This window comes from Candoia aspera, chromosome 3 (genome assembly GCF_035149785.1).
Source record: "Candoia aspera isolate rCanAsp1 chromosome 3, rCanAsp1.hap2, whole genome shotgun sequence".
Classification (NCBI taxonomy): domain Eukaryota; kingdom Metazoa; phylum Chordata; class Lepidosauria; order Squamata; family Boidae; genus Candoia; species Candoia aspera.
Genome location: NC_086155.1, coordinates 179760359 through 179778390, shown reverse-complemented (window position 1 = coordinate 179778390; position 18032 = coordinate 179760359). Strand labels below are relative to the sequence as shown.

At 38.4% G+C, this 18032-nt stretch overlaps 1 protein-coding gene across 1 annotated transcript in view; it reads right to left on the bottom strand.

The window, feature by feature from the left end:
- Positions 1–2518: 2518 nt before the first annotated feature.
- The window catches only part of STMN2 (stathmin 2), a 38844-nt gene continuing 23330 nt past the window's right edge, over positions 2519–18032 (bottom strand). The window contains exons 2-5 of the mRNA XM_063299409.1: positions 10613–10708; positions 8500–8672; positions 5059–5250; positions 2519–3391 (exon numbers count right to left, since the gene is read on the bottom strand). Coding sequence (XP_063155479.1) covers positions 3332–3391; positions 5059–5250; positions 8500–8672; positions 10613–10708 — 521 coding nt within the window. The 3' untranslated portion in view covers positions 2519–3331. The remainder of the gene's footprint in view (positions 3392–5058; positions 5251–8499; positions 8673–10612; positions 10709–18032) is intronic.

The window sequence follows — 18032 nt, the reverse complement described above, 5'->3', positions numbered from 1 at the left end:
TCTTTTAAGATGGGTAAAAAGAAACCCCTCTCCTTGTTCAAGCCAGGGAGGAATGATAAGGACCATTTGGTCACAAAGCTACCTAGCTTCTTTTCTTTTTGAATAAAAGTTGGGAATCTGGAGGTTTAGGAAGACTAAAATCCTGGATTTCAGCATTGTTCAGTAGGCTTCCAGGGTTGATTCTCCTCCTCCTCCTTCTTCCCCCCACACAGCAGGGAAGATGAAGAAGAAACTGCTTGGGACTACTGTAGCTAAAGGAATGCCTCTTCCTATATACTTACCATACCCTAAAATCCTCTTCAGAGGCCTGCTCCAGTTGTCCTTTTGTTCTGAGATGCAGTGAATGGCTGCTGCCAGCAGCTTGGCCTTCCCAGTGGTGGCCCCCTTAGCTCTGGAATGCCCTCCTTAGAGAGACATGTCTGGTACCTACTTTGTTATCTTTCTGACATCTGGTAACGAAGTGTCCCTCTCCCTTCAGGAGGGATGATGTTCCAGAGGGCAGGTGCCACAGCAGAAAAAGCTCTTCTTTGAGACCCCACCAGCCAACAGGCCAACAACATGCCTCTCCTGCTTGATTGGACAGGTAGAAACAATTGGGAAGTGATGGCCCCATAAGTAACCTGGCCCCAACTTGTGTAGCACTTTAAAGGTGGGTACCAGCACCTTGAATTGGACCCAAATGCAGACTGGTGTCACATGTGCTGAATAACCGCCACCATTAACTGCCCATGCCACTGCGTTCTGCACCAGTGGAAGCTTCTAAATGCTCTTCAAGGGCAGCCCCATGTAGAGTGCATTGCAGTAGTCAAGCAAGAGGTCACGAGAGTATGAGTGACCTTTTCTTCTTCCCTTAATAGATTTATGCATTAGTTTGAATGGGGCATCCAGTGACTTGTAGGTGGTATAGCGTTAATTTAGAAGGATGACATTGTTCAAAAATGTCTGGGCTACAATGGCATCTGTGCTGGTTCCTGACTTGTGCCATGATCTTTTGACCACACTTCACCCCTTTTAAATAGACCTCCCTGCTGCTTATCGGCTTTACCTTCATTTAACAGAAATGCAAAAGACCAACCTGGGGGGTGTAAGGATTGCCTACCCTAATAGACTCAGACTCACAAGCAGGAACTTAATGATATCTGATTTATTAAAGAATAGTATGCAAATACAGAGAAAGCTGAGAATGAGCAAAAGCACGCCAAATACAAACTAAAAACCCTCGGCTCAAACGTAATCCCTCCCCCCCCCCCCAGGTGCTGGTAACCGTTTCTGCTGATATCCTGGGAAAGGAACCTTGAACACACGAGATAACCCAAACACATTCCAATCCAGCTGCTAACATATAACAATCCCACGAGATGGAATCCTCCTCCTCTCCCAGACAAAACATGCATCAGCCAAATGACATGCGAAATGTTACGATGTAACGGTAACATTGGAACGGTGAACATGACAGGGGGGCTATGCAGAATTTTGAAAAGTAGTTCCAACCATCCAAACTGAATCAGGCAGTTTCCTCTGCCTACAAAAAGATTTCCAATATTTGGGGCTAGTTACCAGTTTTAAACTATTCTACATCTGCTCAATCTCACCCGATATTTGGGATTACTATTTCACGTGTGCCAAATTTTATGCTGGAATGGATAACTCACATTTTATGAGCAGTGGAATTTAGAAAAGTAGTGGAATGTTAAAAAAAAACACTACCTGACACCTAATGTAAGAGTAACAGTTTCATTGTAATAACACTAGTTTTTAGTGTTATGTTGATGGAAGGGACCAAGTGAGACAACAGACCACTCCTTTTTCAGTTCACAGAACTCCAATTCTTTATTAATCACAGCTTGCTCACAATGACATACAGGAAAGTAGCACTAATGAAGAGTAGAATATGCAGGCAGCAATTTCCAGGAGATTTTGGGGTACCTTCAAGCTGGCAGCTGTTTCAGACAGTATGTGTGTTGAATTTGGTGACACTACTTGACACAAGCACCTTGGCTAGTCATCCTGACTGCTTCAGCCCTCATCATTTAGATAGTGTTTTAAAAGTAGGCAGGACAGACTAACACCATAGAGCAGAAGTTGTAGGATTAAGACCAGCTCACTGAATTGGGATGAAAAATAGCACATGGAACATCTTGCACTGTTATGAAATCACAAAGCTTAAGGCTGGAATTCTGTCTGCAAAGAGGCTCTTGGCTGCTTCACAGATTTTAGCAACTGGAGACAAGACTATGTGCCTATTTCCCAAACTGATACCCTTCACATATGTTGGGGTTTATGGAACATCCAGAACTGCAGTCTAGGAATTGCAGTGCCATCACAACAGGGGCGCACCAAGTTTTGGAAGGCTAGAGCTTAAGATAATGAAACTGACTGCAGCTTCTATACCTATAAACTCCATGGATTTCTCCAGCAGTGAATCTGAAACTGGGAAATTTTGGAATCCAGTCTCTTAAAAACAAAAAATTGCCCTCAGACAAATATGGTTATTCGTTCCCTACTTTTCTTTAAAAAGAAGTTGAAATCACCTATCTATTTGCCTTCTTGTTGAAAAAATTTTTTTTTTTGAAACAGAGAATCATTTTTTCTTCTAAACTTAAGACATACAGCTTTAGTGAATACTGCTATGCATATTTATCCAGAAATAAATCCTGATGTGCTCTAAGGCTTTCTCCTTTAGATGCTTATGGGGAATAAATTTCACTGAACTCTGTGGGGCTTGTTTCTGTACAGTGCAGCCCTCTTTTCCCTATTGTAGAACACTGGGGTTGTAAATAAATTATGATTTCTTAATGTTCTATGACTTCATTTTCTGGACCATTTAATCAAATAAGAATGCCTACCTGTCATTTGCTTATTGATTTAAGCTTATTGATTGCAAAGCTTTCCAGATTTTTAAGCGATGACTGGACAGTAGCACCATAGACCTTCTTCTGACTTGGTTTTCAGTTAGAACGAGCATAGAGTTTGGCATGGATTTTGCTGCAGAGAACTTCATAGCAAAGTTCTAACAAATTTAACTGAATGAAAATAGACAACATCAAAAGCCTGTTACAGGACGTGTAAAGATTATGAAATAACTTGCATAATGCAATACTTGTATTTTTTAACAAAAATGTAAGTATTTACAAAATAAGATCCAAGTTTTAATTTTAAACATCAAGCAAATCATTCTGCAAAGACTGCATTGTTTTATTTATTTTTTTGTTTGTTTTTATTGAGTTCTTGATTCATTTTTTTAAACCATGTCATACATTTCCTATACTAATATTTCATGATCTGTAATAATATAGGCAGGGGAGTTATCCCATTCCCTCCACTGCTGGACTCAGCCAGACAGTTCCACCTGGAGCTCCTTGTTTCTGCGGACCTCTGCAGCATGCCTTTCCTGGTGGGGGAAAAACGAAGTAGAGACAGGTTTAACATCCACCTTACTCTCTTTCTTCAGAAAGAATGATAAATGAGAACAAGATTTGGCCATGAATTTTAGTTTGATAGGGCTATTAAAAAAAGCATCCTTAATGAAGCAGAACACAACCCCTGCTCTTTGAGTCATGATAACTTCAGAGAGCAGATTGCAAGGAAAAGGAAAAAGAGAATTATGGAGACTGCCTTCCTGCCCCTTTCTTTCAGGAGAAGGGCTATTCTGAATCTGGCTCATAATGTACTCTTCAGTCATTCTGAAATTGTTTTCACAAAGAACTGAATAGAAGAAAATAATAGAACAGTCTGGACATAGGCATCTAGTGCCAACTGGAATGCTGAAGGAGGAAAAAATGCACATTGCAACTTCACAACACAAAACTAGGTCTTGTGTGCTTGCATCCTGAGATGAGATGCAGATGTGGTCATGTTGCCATGTCCTAGTCATTCACCCACCCCACCCCTCTGCAGATGCCTAGGAGTTGGGACAAGTCTTTGTGTGTGAAAAGTCTACATTGTGTGAAATTATGCACATACTTCTTCCCCCAGAATCAGGAGTTATCCAATTGATTTTGGTAGATTAATAAATGCATTATTTGTGCCCATAAATTTGTATAGCCATTCTGTTCTGGTATTCACAGAATGACTGAGAGCTAAAAGTAAGGAATTGGTACAAGTGAGCCCTATTGTGACATCACATCAATTCATTCCTGAACTCAATGTATTTAGTGTGAACGTGCTTGGAAATCTCCCTGCAGTCATACAACTGATTTATGAGGATTACTAGTCTGGAGGGAGCCTCTAAGCATATTCACTTGAATGTTAATAAAGGCTTACTTAAAGCCAAATTCATGAAAGTCAGAGACAGTGTGTGTGCAAGGAAAATGTATACAGGAATGAAACTAGTGTGTATCGTCTGCAATTCCTCAGTTTTAGTGCTCAGACATTCAGGTAAGCATCCAAACAGGGCTAGTCTATATGCTCAAAATGCCCAATTTATAGAAATGAAGTAGGTTAAAAGGTATGAGAGCCATGGTTGAGAGGGTCAGGACTGCATCCACGCCAGGCAAAATCTCCATATATTTGTGATCCCTTTTATCCACCTGAAGGGAGAGGGTTATATATTTATGCTACTAATCCAGCTAATACCCTCCAGATATGCTATATTTCAATTCCAAGAATTTCCAGAATTTTGGCTACTGAAAACCAAGATACTTAAGAGGGCAACTGGCTGGGGAAGGGTGTATATTCAGGCATTATTCTGAATTCAGTATACAAGAGGGATGGGGTCTTTATGAACCATATTGAATCAGCAGGGAGCAGGTTCATGGGGAGGTCAGATATATGTAAGACAGTGGCAGGGCTTTGATGGCATGGTCAGAGTGGCCATCCTGACTTTTTTGAACCTGCTGGTAAGGGGTTCTATTTCCACATTCACTTGAGCATAAATAAAAATCTTACCTGACTAGAATACTACTACCAGAGACATCCCTGCTCAACACCTGACTAGGACTCATGTTTCCCCCCATGCTTTCTCAGCTGTGTTTGGCTCAATCTCAGTTTACTTTTTGTACTTTGGTTTGACCCACCGCCAACCAGCCATACCCCAGCCCCAGTACTCAGCCTGATTACCTTCTCCTGAAGACGTTCAATAAGAGCAGCTAAGTTAGCTTCACGGTTTTCTTTGATCTGTTCCATTTTCAGTATCAGTTTTTCCTCTGCCATTTTGCTGAAGTTATTGTTCTCCTCCAAAGCCTTCTGAAGGACTTCTCGCTCATGTTCTCTCTTTTCTGCCAGTTGTTTCAGCACTTGGGCCTCCTGGGACTGTGTAGAGTTGAGAAATAAAAAATGGGCCAGTGCTGCAATCAATTGCAAAAACATTCAAGCAAGTTTGGAAAAGCAGAATAATTTAGTTTGTCTCTACTGTTCAGAGACCAAGGATGCCTAATTGTGCAGAAGTGGAAATTTTGGCAAGTACAGGTTTTCCTATCATTGTGTGACAAGCTGTATTAATTCAAAATTCCTCTGAATATGCCTACTGAAGGCACAGAAGCCCCAGTCTGCTTTGCATTTGGTCACTCTCAACGGGTATGTTCATCCAACAGGCTTTATTAAGTCAGTTAAAGCCCTAGAACGTGTGAAGCTTGGCTAGGTGTAACTTTGTGTGTGTATGTGTGTCTCTCTATGTGTGCATGTGTGTGTGTGTAATGATTGCGATGAACATGACAGTGTGTAGTTTAGCCTGTTGTTTGGACCCAGACTTTTTGGTTAGTTTATGGTTCAAGGTATTGAGTAAACCTAGAAAATGGATTAATTCATTACCACAGTTAAATGTGATATGTGATGCCAGCCTCTACATCCTTTTCTTTGTTGTAAAGCTTATCAGCTTTTCACATCTGAAAATAGTATTTGAGTTAAAAATCAAATAGCATTAGGATTATTAATTCATCTTAAAAACCCAACATTCATTTTATAAATCTAATATGGGTTAAAAAAATGAATACAAATTTCTATACAGTAATGAAATATTGCATTTTTATGTTTTCAAAGGAATTTACCAGACATGTCGAAGGTCTAGCAATGGAGATTTTCATATACTTGTTTATGATACATGATAGTTTAATAAGGACAACTCAGGAGATATGCATCTATAAATGATATTGTTACTAATGAACTCCACCCCAGTAATTTACCATTACCTTTATATTGTATATTGTATATAGAATATAGATAAACTATATTGGCCTTTTAAAAATTTGCATTGAGATAGGATGCTATAATTCTATAATTAGTTCATATTAATATTATCACATGTTCTGAACTCAGCTGCAAATAGTTTTGAAAATTCTTTTCAAATGGCTTTAGGAAATAAAAACTTTGGTATATCTCAGGGTTTGTTTGTTTGTTTTCAAACTACCACAGTAGGAACAAGCTTATAAACCTTGAGAATTTTAGTAGTAGTATTCTATCTTTATTGGAATCAAATTGTAAGTCGCAAAGTAATGATTTAGATTTTGAGTTTATAGGGGGCATGGTAGAAAACCCATGTGATGATTTAGGACTAAGAACTACATTATTTATGGTATGAATTAAAGACACAGAAAAGCCATGCTGTATCAGATCAAAGGTCTATCTAATCAATACTATCATCTAAATATTCTGTTCTCAGTAGCCAGCCAAATGCTTAATCCCACAAGCCAGAAGGACCTTGCTCTGATACGCAATTACCATGCTTGTCTTTGCTGTATGTCCAGTTCAGTGACAGCCCTGGATAAGCAGGATTGAATCAGGTTGGGAAACTACCAGAAATTATCAGATTGTCTGATACTACCTGAACTTGTTCATGAAGTTACAAGAGTTGAGCTCATCTCAAAGGAGCCCATTTTTATCATTTTGCTATGTACATAGCAGGAAACTTTCTGTCTAATTTGGACCATAAGGATGGGGAGGGGAAGATAAAACCATTTCTTTCTTTAAATTTAGAAGTTCTCAAAATGATCTAGACTGACTATAAAGGTGATACAATCTCTGATGGCTAAATTTCATTGGGATTTGATTCAGACATATCAGCAAAACTGCAAGAAAGCAATATCCTACAATTCTAATGAGAACTTTCACACCACAAAAATGTATGGGTAGCAACCCCTTGTGTTTCCCAAGAGTAGCAAAATTCTGTGCCACCATCTCCCAAACCCCAACAGTTAAAATAAACATGAGCAGTAGCTATTGGCATAGGGACAAATTAATATGTTTCACCTAACCCAATAAATGCAGATTAAATGTATACTCTGAGTAGACAAGTCATTGAGGCTGCTCTCCCATTGCCTTCTCTTTCCAAAATCTTTGTCTCATATTGAAAACTGGGAACTCACAGGAAAAGATTGGGCCACACTCTGGCCCCCCAATGACCACAGGAAGTATGACCCTTAAGCATCATGACTCATTCAACTGGACAGAATTAATTCTTTCCCTGGTTTAGGGAAAGCCTGGAGGATTTTCAGGGACAATAGAAATGCTTTATTCAATCTCCAAACTGGGGGGAAAAAAAAGAAAGAAAGAAAAGGTCACCCTGATTTCGGAGAGCAGTTGGAGGGATGATGCTTAAGACACCCTTTTAGGCTTCATCCCCCAGTACAAATAAGGCCAAAATCATTCGTTCTGCCTACTCTATGGGTGTGCTGGTGGTTACAAAAACAGGAGTGGAATGGCAAAATGCTACTCTGTTATACAGCATCACCAAAATTACCTTCCCTAAATATTATTCACCTTGAATAAATTACTGTTTATTTTCAGGAGTCTATGCATAGAACAATGATTTATGTCAAACCAAATCAAACACTTTATTATGGTCATAGTTCAGAAAATATGACTTATGTCTAATATAAGTAATGAAAAAAGTTAAAAAGGGAAAAAAGGAAGAATGTAACAGCCTTAGATGACAAATGGCCAGAGAACTAGAACTATAATTAGATTCTCAATTATATAATTTGCTACTGACACTTGTGCAAGAGGCTGACACTAGTGATTAATAAACACTAATGTAATTACTAGAAAGAGCTTTAATTCTAAGATTGTGTGAAATCAATTAACATGCTTAAAGCTATTTCCTTTGGTAAGGTGTTGTTGGTTTAAAAGGTTTTTTTTTGTTGGCAGCTTAGATAATTCTGCCCTAGGATCTCAGCAACCTGATCATGCTTCTGAACTGTAGGCAGATGTAATAAAGGCACACACATCTGGTAATTTAAGTTGTTTTTGATTATGATGTGCAAGTCAGAAAAACCAGAATGTGATCAGTGAGTCTGTTTCTTAACACTGAAACTCTCAGGTGTTTGGCTGATCTTAAGTTATAATTTCATGTGTTTTCAAACATGGATCTCATTGTACACATCTTAAATGAAGCAGACATAGATTCAGTTCTGAACACTCAAGAATGAGCTTTAGGACAATGATGAAAAATTACATCAGTTCAATAACACAAATATGTCATAGATTGCAAATGAAACCTTAAAATAACCCCAGAAATATCACCATTCATTCATTCATTCTACTATATATATATATATGGTTAGATACCTTTCTCCTTTCTTCTGCAGCTTCCAGCTTTTTCTGGATCTCTTCAAGGGACAAATCTTTCTTCTTTGGAGAAGCTATAGTTCGTGGTGCTTCAGAGACAGGAGATGGCGGCTTTAAGATGAGTTCAAAAGCTTGGCCAGAGGCACGTTTGTTGATGTGTTTGACTTCCATATCTGCAAAGGTAAAGTTAAAATATCTAACTCAATAATGATATCAATAATTTATAATTCATGAAAGTGTGATGACCACAGGTGAGGTATATGGCTTATTTTCACTAAAATAGATGCTAGAGAAAATGCAGTACACAATACAAATGGCTCATACTAGGGTTTCTCAACCTTGGGAACTTTAAGATGTGTGGACTTCAGCTCCCAGAATTCCCCATGGCTGGCTGGGGAATTCTGGGAGCTGAAGTCCACACATCTTAAAGTTCCCAAGGTTGAGAAACACTGGCTTATACTAATAATAGAAACACTGGCTTATACTAATAATAGAGGTCTGCACAATCTTTTTAGGCTTGCAAGGATGTGATTTTTATGCCTAGGAGCCACAGAAGATACTGCTAGTTTGAAATCAATGTAATAGATAGGGCTGAAATTTTTGGACCCATTTTGGAGGGGAAGGGTTAACGTATAAAACTAGTGTCCTTGCAGGGGTTTGACACACCCATTTGGTCACTAAAACCTATCTCAAAACTGGATAGAATTGATGCACTTACTGAGAATTTGGGGTTTTAATCTACCTCAAACCCATCAAAATGAAAATAAAATCAAAATTTTTGGCCTGTTGGGGCTCTAGGAATACAAATAGGTCTTTGGTCACTACACTAATGAAATCAAAGATAAAAGGTAAATCTTTTAGGTCCTGGATGTAATATATTAGGAACAGACCTGCAAATCTTCTCTGTTTAGAAAACGTGAGGGAAGATGATTTCAGAGTTAAGTGAAAAAAAATTATCTGCAACAAATGTAGAAAACTGAGTATCTATTTAACTGCAATAATATGGGTGTGAGAGCGAATGTGAGATGGATATGACTTTGCATAGACCAAAAGAATAACAACAATTTCTAAACTGAATGTCAGTTTATATTGTGCCCTCTCCTTTCCTAATATACTGTAATACCATATTATTAAGAAGAAAACAAAATTATAGTTTTTAGCATTTTTATTGAGACTAGTATCAAACGTAAAATATTGAATAAGTATTCTTAAGAATATATTCCCTCACCTCTGGAAATTGCGTGACCAATTATGAAGCTTATGCAAATTTTGCAATAATTAATATATTATAAAACATTTTAAAATTATGGTGAAAACCTAAGACTTCTCAAACTGAATAAAAGCCATCTTGCATTACTGAATGTAATGTATCTAAAATATATTTTTATATATCAGATATATATAAGATATATCTTATCAAGATAGTGATAAGATTTTATTGGGATGGTAATAATATTAAAGCTCTCTTACAACAAATGGTGACCCTTAGAGCCCCTAGGCCAAGGTCTCTGTTCCTTTGATTCTAAACCCAACAATTAAATAGTAAGTTGGTGTGCTGAAAAGCAAAGTGCCAGCCTCTAGCATAATTTTTTACTTACAAGCAGTTCTCTGAACTCAACATAAACCCCACAGGCACCCTTAGAACTTAAAAATAGTGAATGGGTCAGTACTTTGACTGATCAGTACTTTGAAGCATTTCTATCTACAAAGATACACTGGGAGGTTAGAAGCATGAGAATAGCCAGCAAGATCACAACACCATGTCCATCTGTTAAGTAGAACTTGGTAATCATCCATACTTAACATGACAGTCATTCTGTTTCCATGAAATGCTCTCAAAATTCCAAACATGAGCAATACAAAGGTTTCCTACCTATGCCATAGGAACATTACATTTCAGTCAGGTGTTAAATCAATCTCTCCAACATGGTGCCTTCCAATATTCTTGATTTCAGCTTCTGTACTCCTGTGCTGTCTTACAGAACAGAAGTCATCCTATCTGATAGGTTCCAAGTTGGAAATCATGGCCCAATAACAAGAATAAGAGGAAAATGTGCATCTCCCCTGGAAGGCCAAACAAGTCTTCACTAAAGAAAACAAAAAAACTACTTACCATCGTATGTGTATATATTGATGTTGCGAGATTCTGGGTAAAAACAGGAGCAGATCAAAGAAAGCATGGAAAGCTCCTTCATCTTTTCTTTATAAGCTGAAAGGGAAGAGAATGGATTAGTACCTTTCATATTTCCTGTTTACAGAATGTTTTGATTGATTGATTAATTAATTAATTAGGTTAGACTCTAGGCCAGTGTTTCCCAATCTCGGCAGCTTTAAGATGTGTGGACTTCAACTCCCAGAATTCCATTGCTGGCTGGGGAATTCTGGGAGTTGAAGTCCACACATCTTAAAGTTACTGAGGTTGAGAAACACTGCTCTAGACAGTAAACTTAAACGACAAATGGTTGCTTTGTAAAATTAATTGCTACTTGACAAAAAATATCTAATAAAGCAAGACTTTTCTTTAAAACAGTTGCTTCTTTATCATTATGTATATGTAAGAATATTTGCTCCTTCTGCTACATATATTCCCACACACACATCCTCACTTCATGCCCACAGCAGCAAACATGAATATATCTTTCTTTTGCAGGTTCACCTCTACCATTATCTACATTGAGTGAAGTCTTCCAGGTAGAAAATGCTGCTGATGGGAGGAAGCCAACAGTGGAAACAAAACCCTGGATTTCTCTGTTGCAACTATGTTTGCCATAAGATCTGTCCTGAGTCCTCCAAATTAGTTTAGTGTCACAGGTGCCATGAGCTATCCTGGTTGCCAGCTTTAAAGGGAATTCAGAGGAAGGAATGCCTTTGGCCCTTGACTCAGACAGGTGAATTGTCTTGGGTTGGCCTCTTTCTTTCTTAACCTATCCATCTTCATAATGTTCTTTCATGCTTGAGAAAACAGGCTGTTCATATTTCCAGAGAGAGGGAAGAGAAAATGGGAGACTTCAGTTCACCCACTCAAAATGCATAGCTTCTGGGGGACTGAGGAAATGAAACCTTATTTCAGCCTCACATTCTGCACTCTCTCATGCAGGTTTTTCTGAAGCCATCTTTATCTAGTTCTTTACTGAGAACATGGGGAGAAATGAAATGTGTAATGACCACTAAAGAGCAGCTTATGCAAATGCTGTTTTCCTCCAAGATGAGAAGTTGCTTCCAGCCCTTGACCGCCTGTTTCATGTAATACATTCACATCATATCTGCATACAGCCAGGCACAACTAATGTGCTTTGACTGATATTCAAAAAAGTACTTTGGGTATGTAATTCTGAACAGTTTTTATTTTGAGAGACACTTTATCACCCACTCCTTCCTGCCGCATCAGAAAGTATTTCAGAAATTCTCCTCAGGTATAACATGGGGAAGTTCAAATACACGTGCAGTCACACAGATAAAGTCATTTATCTTTATTGTGGTGTTGGAGATATAGATAGGTAGTTAGATACACACACACATATGCATATATGTAAATAACTAAGCTCTTCTGCCTCCTTGTACCAATAATATAATCAGTTTGATTTCTGTGGACTCTGTCTTGTGATGTTAATGTATATAGGCATCAGTTTGGTTATTTGAAGTATGTGTTAGTGATGAAAAAATTGTTGGATTGACAGAAAGTGGTAAGTTTGTTTATTTTCTATCCCACCTTTATTATTATTTTTTAATAAATAACTCAAGGTGGCAAACATACCTAATACTCTGTCGTCATCCTATTTTCCCCAGAACAATTACCCTGTGAGGTGGGTTGGGCTGAAAGAGAGTGACTGGCCCAAGGTCACCCAGCCGGCTTTCATGCCTACAGCGGGACTAGAACTCACAGACTCCTGGTTTCTAGCCCGTTGCCTTAATCACTAGACCAAACTGGCTCAAGTTGTTCTCCTGCTTCTGTTTCTAGGTTATACGTAGGTCATACTGTGTTCTAAACTGCCCAGAGTCCCTCCGGTCGGAGGAGATGGGCGGCGACAAATTTGATAAATAAATAAATAAATACATTTCCTTCTTACTATTTCCAACTTTGGCATTCCGGTCTCCTACTAGATTTGGCACACCTTGCTTGCATGCTCTGTTGGTTTCAGATTGAAGTTGACTACAAAATTATCAACTTATTCTTCTGCATCACTGGTTGGAGCATAAACTTGGATAATCACCATATTACAGGGTTGTCCATGAAGTCTAAATTATATTTGTCGGTCATGGCTGCATTGTACCGAAGTGCTGCCCTTGCTTTAACCTTCCTGACTGTGAAAACAACACAATTCTTTTTTTGTGTCCTTAGTAGCAAACCGTATAATCCTCTGGCTGAAAATGTCCAATTCCAATTCAATTTGCTGCTGCCTAAAATGCCAATGTGCAATTCATTCCTTTCATCTTTCACTGTTGAGCTTCCCCATGTTCATGTGTCTTACCTTCCATGTTCCCATTGCAGTTCTGTCTTTGCATCTTTGGATTATTTTTTCCTGCATGGCAACATCAGCAACTAGATGTCCTGACTTTAATCTAGCCACATTTTAAGCACCATCAGTATTCCAAGAGATCCTCAACTTTTCCTCAGTAGCATGTTGAGTGCCATCCAAATCAGTATGAAATGAACCCTTTGCCATTGTTACTAAACTCATCATCCTTCTCCAGTATCTTCTTATATCATTGGTGCCTGATATAGCTGCCTGCTTACTTTAGCTGGTCACTGGAATGACTTTCACACCTTGGGTAACCCTGCTGGGAGTATACGCTCTTGCCATACAATTGCAGCATTCTTTGCTACCCCTCCCAGAAACCTCCCCCCACCCCAACATGAGGAAACATAGGAGCACTGGAGAGGGTCTGCTGTCTAGCTTCAATCTATTGTTTTATAAAATGTGGCTCAGTTGAAGAAAGAATTTCTTTTCCTGCTGGAGAAGATTGTTTCAGTGGCTGAGATTGGTGAATGGTTTCATTAGAAGAGATTAGTTGGCTGGTTTGATTTGTGACACTCCTGGTCAGTCAGGAAGAACTGGAACACGGTTTGCCATGTAACTTTGTGCCTTCTTTTTGTTCTGAGTTCCTTGCAGCTGTATTTATCAGTAAATTTGTAGAATGGTCCATATATTTCCTTAGTAACTTTAATGACAAGCATCTTTTACACCTGGATTTCAGTCCCTGGGATTTAGCATCAGGTCAATTCACTGTCCTTCATTATTGGGACCCCTACCCTCCTGCCAGTTGGTTGCTGCATGCTGTGAACTCTGGTTGCATAAGAAATGACATCAGGAGCTACAGAATTCAAGAATTTGTAGTTTTAAAGAGAGGTAAACAATTTCTTAACAAGTGCCTCTCAAGGTACAAGTCCTAGTTTGATGTAGGCACTGGCTGTTATGCTGCCTAGTGCTAAATCATGGTTGGTTTTAGTCATATTTATTGAAAGAACAACTGCAGCACCTGAAGTAACACATTATGCAAAAACATAAATCATACATATATTAAACTGAACTCAAACTGCATTGTGGTTTAGCACGATTTGTAAATTCAGCTAATTTTTCTGTTGTAAAGAAGGGAATTGCCCAATGGCTCAGAGTCTAAATTATTGTTTGTTACCAAGTTGTATTGTACACAGTCAGGGACATGGTTACAAAACCATCCTGAAACATGAAGTACAAATATTTTCTTTCTGGTGTTGGGCCTGTAGTCCTGGGCAAGGCATCTACGCAACCTATTTGCTCTATTCATGAAATTTGAGGATACCTCCCCATCCCCCAGACCCAAGCAACATCATTTTGTTTTTGTTTCTAATGAGGGGATTGCTGTGACTGATGTAAATGAGAGATGCCCTGGTATCAATGAGTGGAGTCATTGTGTTCACTGGGTCTTAATATTTAATATGATATTTATAGTGTTTGTTTGAAAGTCTCAGATTCTTTTATGCTAAGGAATGGAATCTATGCTCATTTCAAAGATAAATTATTTATTTTATTTTATTATTTTATATTATTTTTTAACTACATTTCTACCCCACCACCATCCGGAGACTCCTGCGGGCTCAGATCTGAGTGGGCCTGATTATATCTCTCTTTCTGCACAATTAGCACTAGTTTACCAATCCAGATGATTGCATAATTTATAAGGTGACTAGATTTCCCAGAAGGATGTATTAATTTGTATACATTTACTAATGTACTAATGTAAATACAAGTCTCAGGGAGAAGTTTCCCCCCACCCCCTCACCCCCATTGGATCAAAATGTTTGCAAGGGCTTCTTTATTATGAAGCATCTTCCAGTAATTCCAAACAACAGACTACAGCTACCACATCAGGGGTGCTAACATCCAGATGGCCACTACATGGCAGCAAATAGATACAGAAAACGTTAACTCTTGCAGATCAAATCTAGTAGCCCAAAACGAGACCCCTTTAACTATCAGTCAGAAAATGGTGACTAAAGCAGATCTTCTCTTCCATCCCCATTTTCCATTCTACCAGGAAGTATTTCTATACTTGAGGAATGAAAGAAAAGCCTGGTACTGTCAAGAGAGCCTGATGATGGAATGACATGTCTGTGAATATTGCTTCTTGTGCTGCTGTCATAAAATTCTCCATTGGGGGAGATGGGCGGTGATATAAATTTAAATAAATAAATAAAATCTACTTCAAGTACTCAAGAAACTCATGCAAGCACAATGGGCAGCAAATGCAGACTTGGGCTACAGCTGCCAGCTAGCTGGATTGGCTCCTCGAAATTGACACATTTTCCCGATGTCCAATGTTCAGCGTGCCTCCTCTAAAACTGGGACTAACCCAGCCAAACCGGATGTCTAGTCTCCTAATTATTCACATAAAGTCAACACAAATGGAACACCATGGGGTTTAGTGGTCTGGCTACATGTGAACTGGGCTGTATCTCTATTTTTCCCATATAGCCAGTTTGAGTTTCTGCAACAGTTGCTACAGAGAGACAGAAAAAGACAAGTTCTTGTCAGGTGCATCCATGGGGTGGTCAAAAAAGTCAAGATGGTGGTTGTGACCATTCAATCAAAGCCTACCCCTTTTGTATATGTATCAATATCACATGCACATGCACAGGGACATGGCTTTGATCGTGTGGGCGTGACTGCCTTCTTATCTGTTTTGACCCTTCCTTGGTGGGTGTTGCTGTTTCCAGTGTTACAAGAATTGAGTGCTTGAGAATCTCTTCCAAACCTTCTAGAGGAAGAACTGCAAGTGATACACTGGCTGCAATCCTACAAGCCCAGCCACGCCACAAGATCAGCTGCGCCTCTACAAGTCTTATGTCCATAAATGTAAACCAAAGACTGATCTTCATTATCTATTCTATTTCTTGTTTGGCCCGCAAAATTATCACTATAGTATATTCACTATACTTCTCGATATATTTTTGTCCTCGCAAAGCTTCTATGCTTTCATCCATAGCCTCCTTCATACATTCCCTTTTGTTCTTTAAATTTCCCACTTCTTTCTTTTTGAGGATCACATGAACTCCATTCAGACATGACTTTCTCCATTTTCTGCTTCTTCTTGACCATTCATTGTTACATTAAACATTAGTTTTGTGATTCATTCTCTCCATGTAACCAAACTACCTTAGTGTACTCCTTTCGCACTGGTCACTTAACACATTCCTTCAACATCCATCCATTCTTGATCCTACCTCTCCTTGGGTTACCACACATGCTTCTTAAGTACCTCATTCCCACTGTATTCAGTTTATGTTTCTTCTAACATACTCACTTCCTATTAAAAATTGGGTAGAAGCACACTCTTATACTCAGCCTTTTTTCTTTTTCCCATCCTCCTTTCCACTTTCATTCATTCCTGATCCACAGATCATATACAACCAGTACCTTTCTCCCAGCATTTGTACATCTTAAAATTTCTCCATCCATTTCCCATAATTCTACCAAGGTAGTATCATTACTAACACCATCATCATCTACTTGCTCTTGTTTTTACCACTACAATTGCTCATTCCATTTTCAACAACTACCTTGGGCTTTGATACAATAATTTTCAGATCCATGCTCATCATTGCATCATACCATCTAATATTTTCTGCAAATCATTTAGATTTTCAGCCAACAACACAAAAGTACATTCACATCCCCATCCCTATCCAGCATACCTATACAACATCACAGATAAACACACACACATTAAACAAGAGGTCATCTCATGTCTCTGTCTTACTCCTTGCTCAATGCTGAAGCATTTGCTAACATTCCATTTATTCACATGCATGCTTTACTTTTATCCTACACATCTGTTATCATGCTCAGCAACCAATCTTCAGTTTCATACTTGCTCAAACCATTCCATAACTCAAACCAATTCATGTTATCATATGCTTTCTCCTTCTCACACCTCCTCAATTCAATTTCATCCCAAATAATTTCATTACTTTTGTTTTTAATTACAGTCATTCTGCTGGATGCTTCTAGTTCAGTCCTCTTCACCCAGTTCCAGAACATTTTAAAACTGTGCTACAGATTTACTCTGCCTTATTTAATCTTAACCATCCCCTTCTGTCTTTAACTACATTCTATGTATCCATCTTTTACTTTCTGTACACATTATGCAATACCTTTCTCTCATCTTCTTTCTTCTCAAAAATTATTCTCCTATATCATTTTTTTTCTTATCCACTTCTTTCAGCTCTTCATTCCTTTGCCATCTCTGTGTATGAATAGGTTTATTTGGTTTATCTGAAACATTCTTTTTCTAAGAAGATACTCACTGAGCAGTCCATATTCTCCTACATTCTTGGATCTCTGAATGGCCAAATAATGTTTTTTCCTGTCTTCTCTCATCTCATTCCCACCCTCCATTCATGACATTTAACAGAATAATTCCCCAGATCACATTTATTCAGAATGTTGCAGTTCTTTCTCAAAACTCACACTACTGTTGTCAATTATCATCATTCACTGAACATAACATGCACTTGCCACCAACCTATGGATTCCTATTTTCATATGCATGCACAAAAACCCATGACTCTGATTCAGACATTCTGACATGTATATTAGCTCTTTCATTCACAATTAAATCTACACTGTCACATCCCTTCATGGATTCATAATCAGACCTTCATTTAGATCTATTGTATTTCCTCTCTTTCTCTTAGTTTCAGAGAGCCCAAACATATTTTTCTTTCTTTAATTTCATTCATTAATTCATGGTGCCTCCCATTTATTTTTCTTACATTGTAAGTTATAATTTTCTGTGAGCTATAGTTGTAACCAGATTGGCCCATAAATATGGATCTCTCCAGTCATCATGGCTTTGGTCAATTGAGGCATTCACATAATTGAAGCTTTCACATAACACTTTCTAATAGCATAGAAAAGATGTAGACTAGGTTATCAGTCTTAGCTGTACCTGTACCACATGCAATGTTCTCTGCTAATAGTAAGGACAACACCAGTCATTTCTGGCACATTTTGGGCAGTATGTCACAAACGTGACTAAAACCTAGATTTATC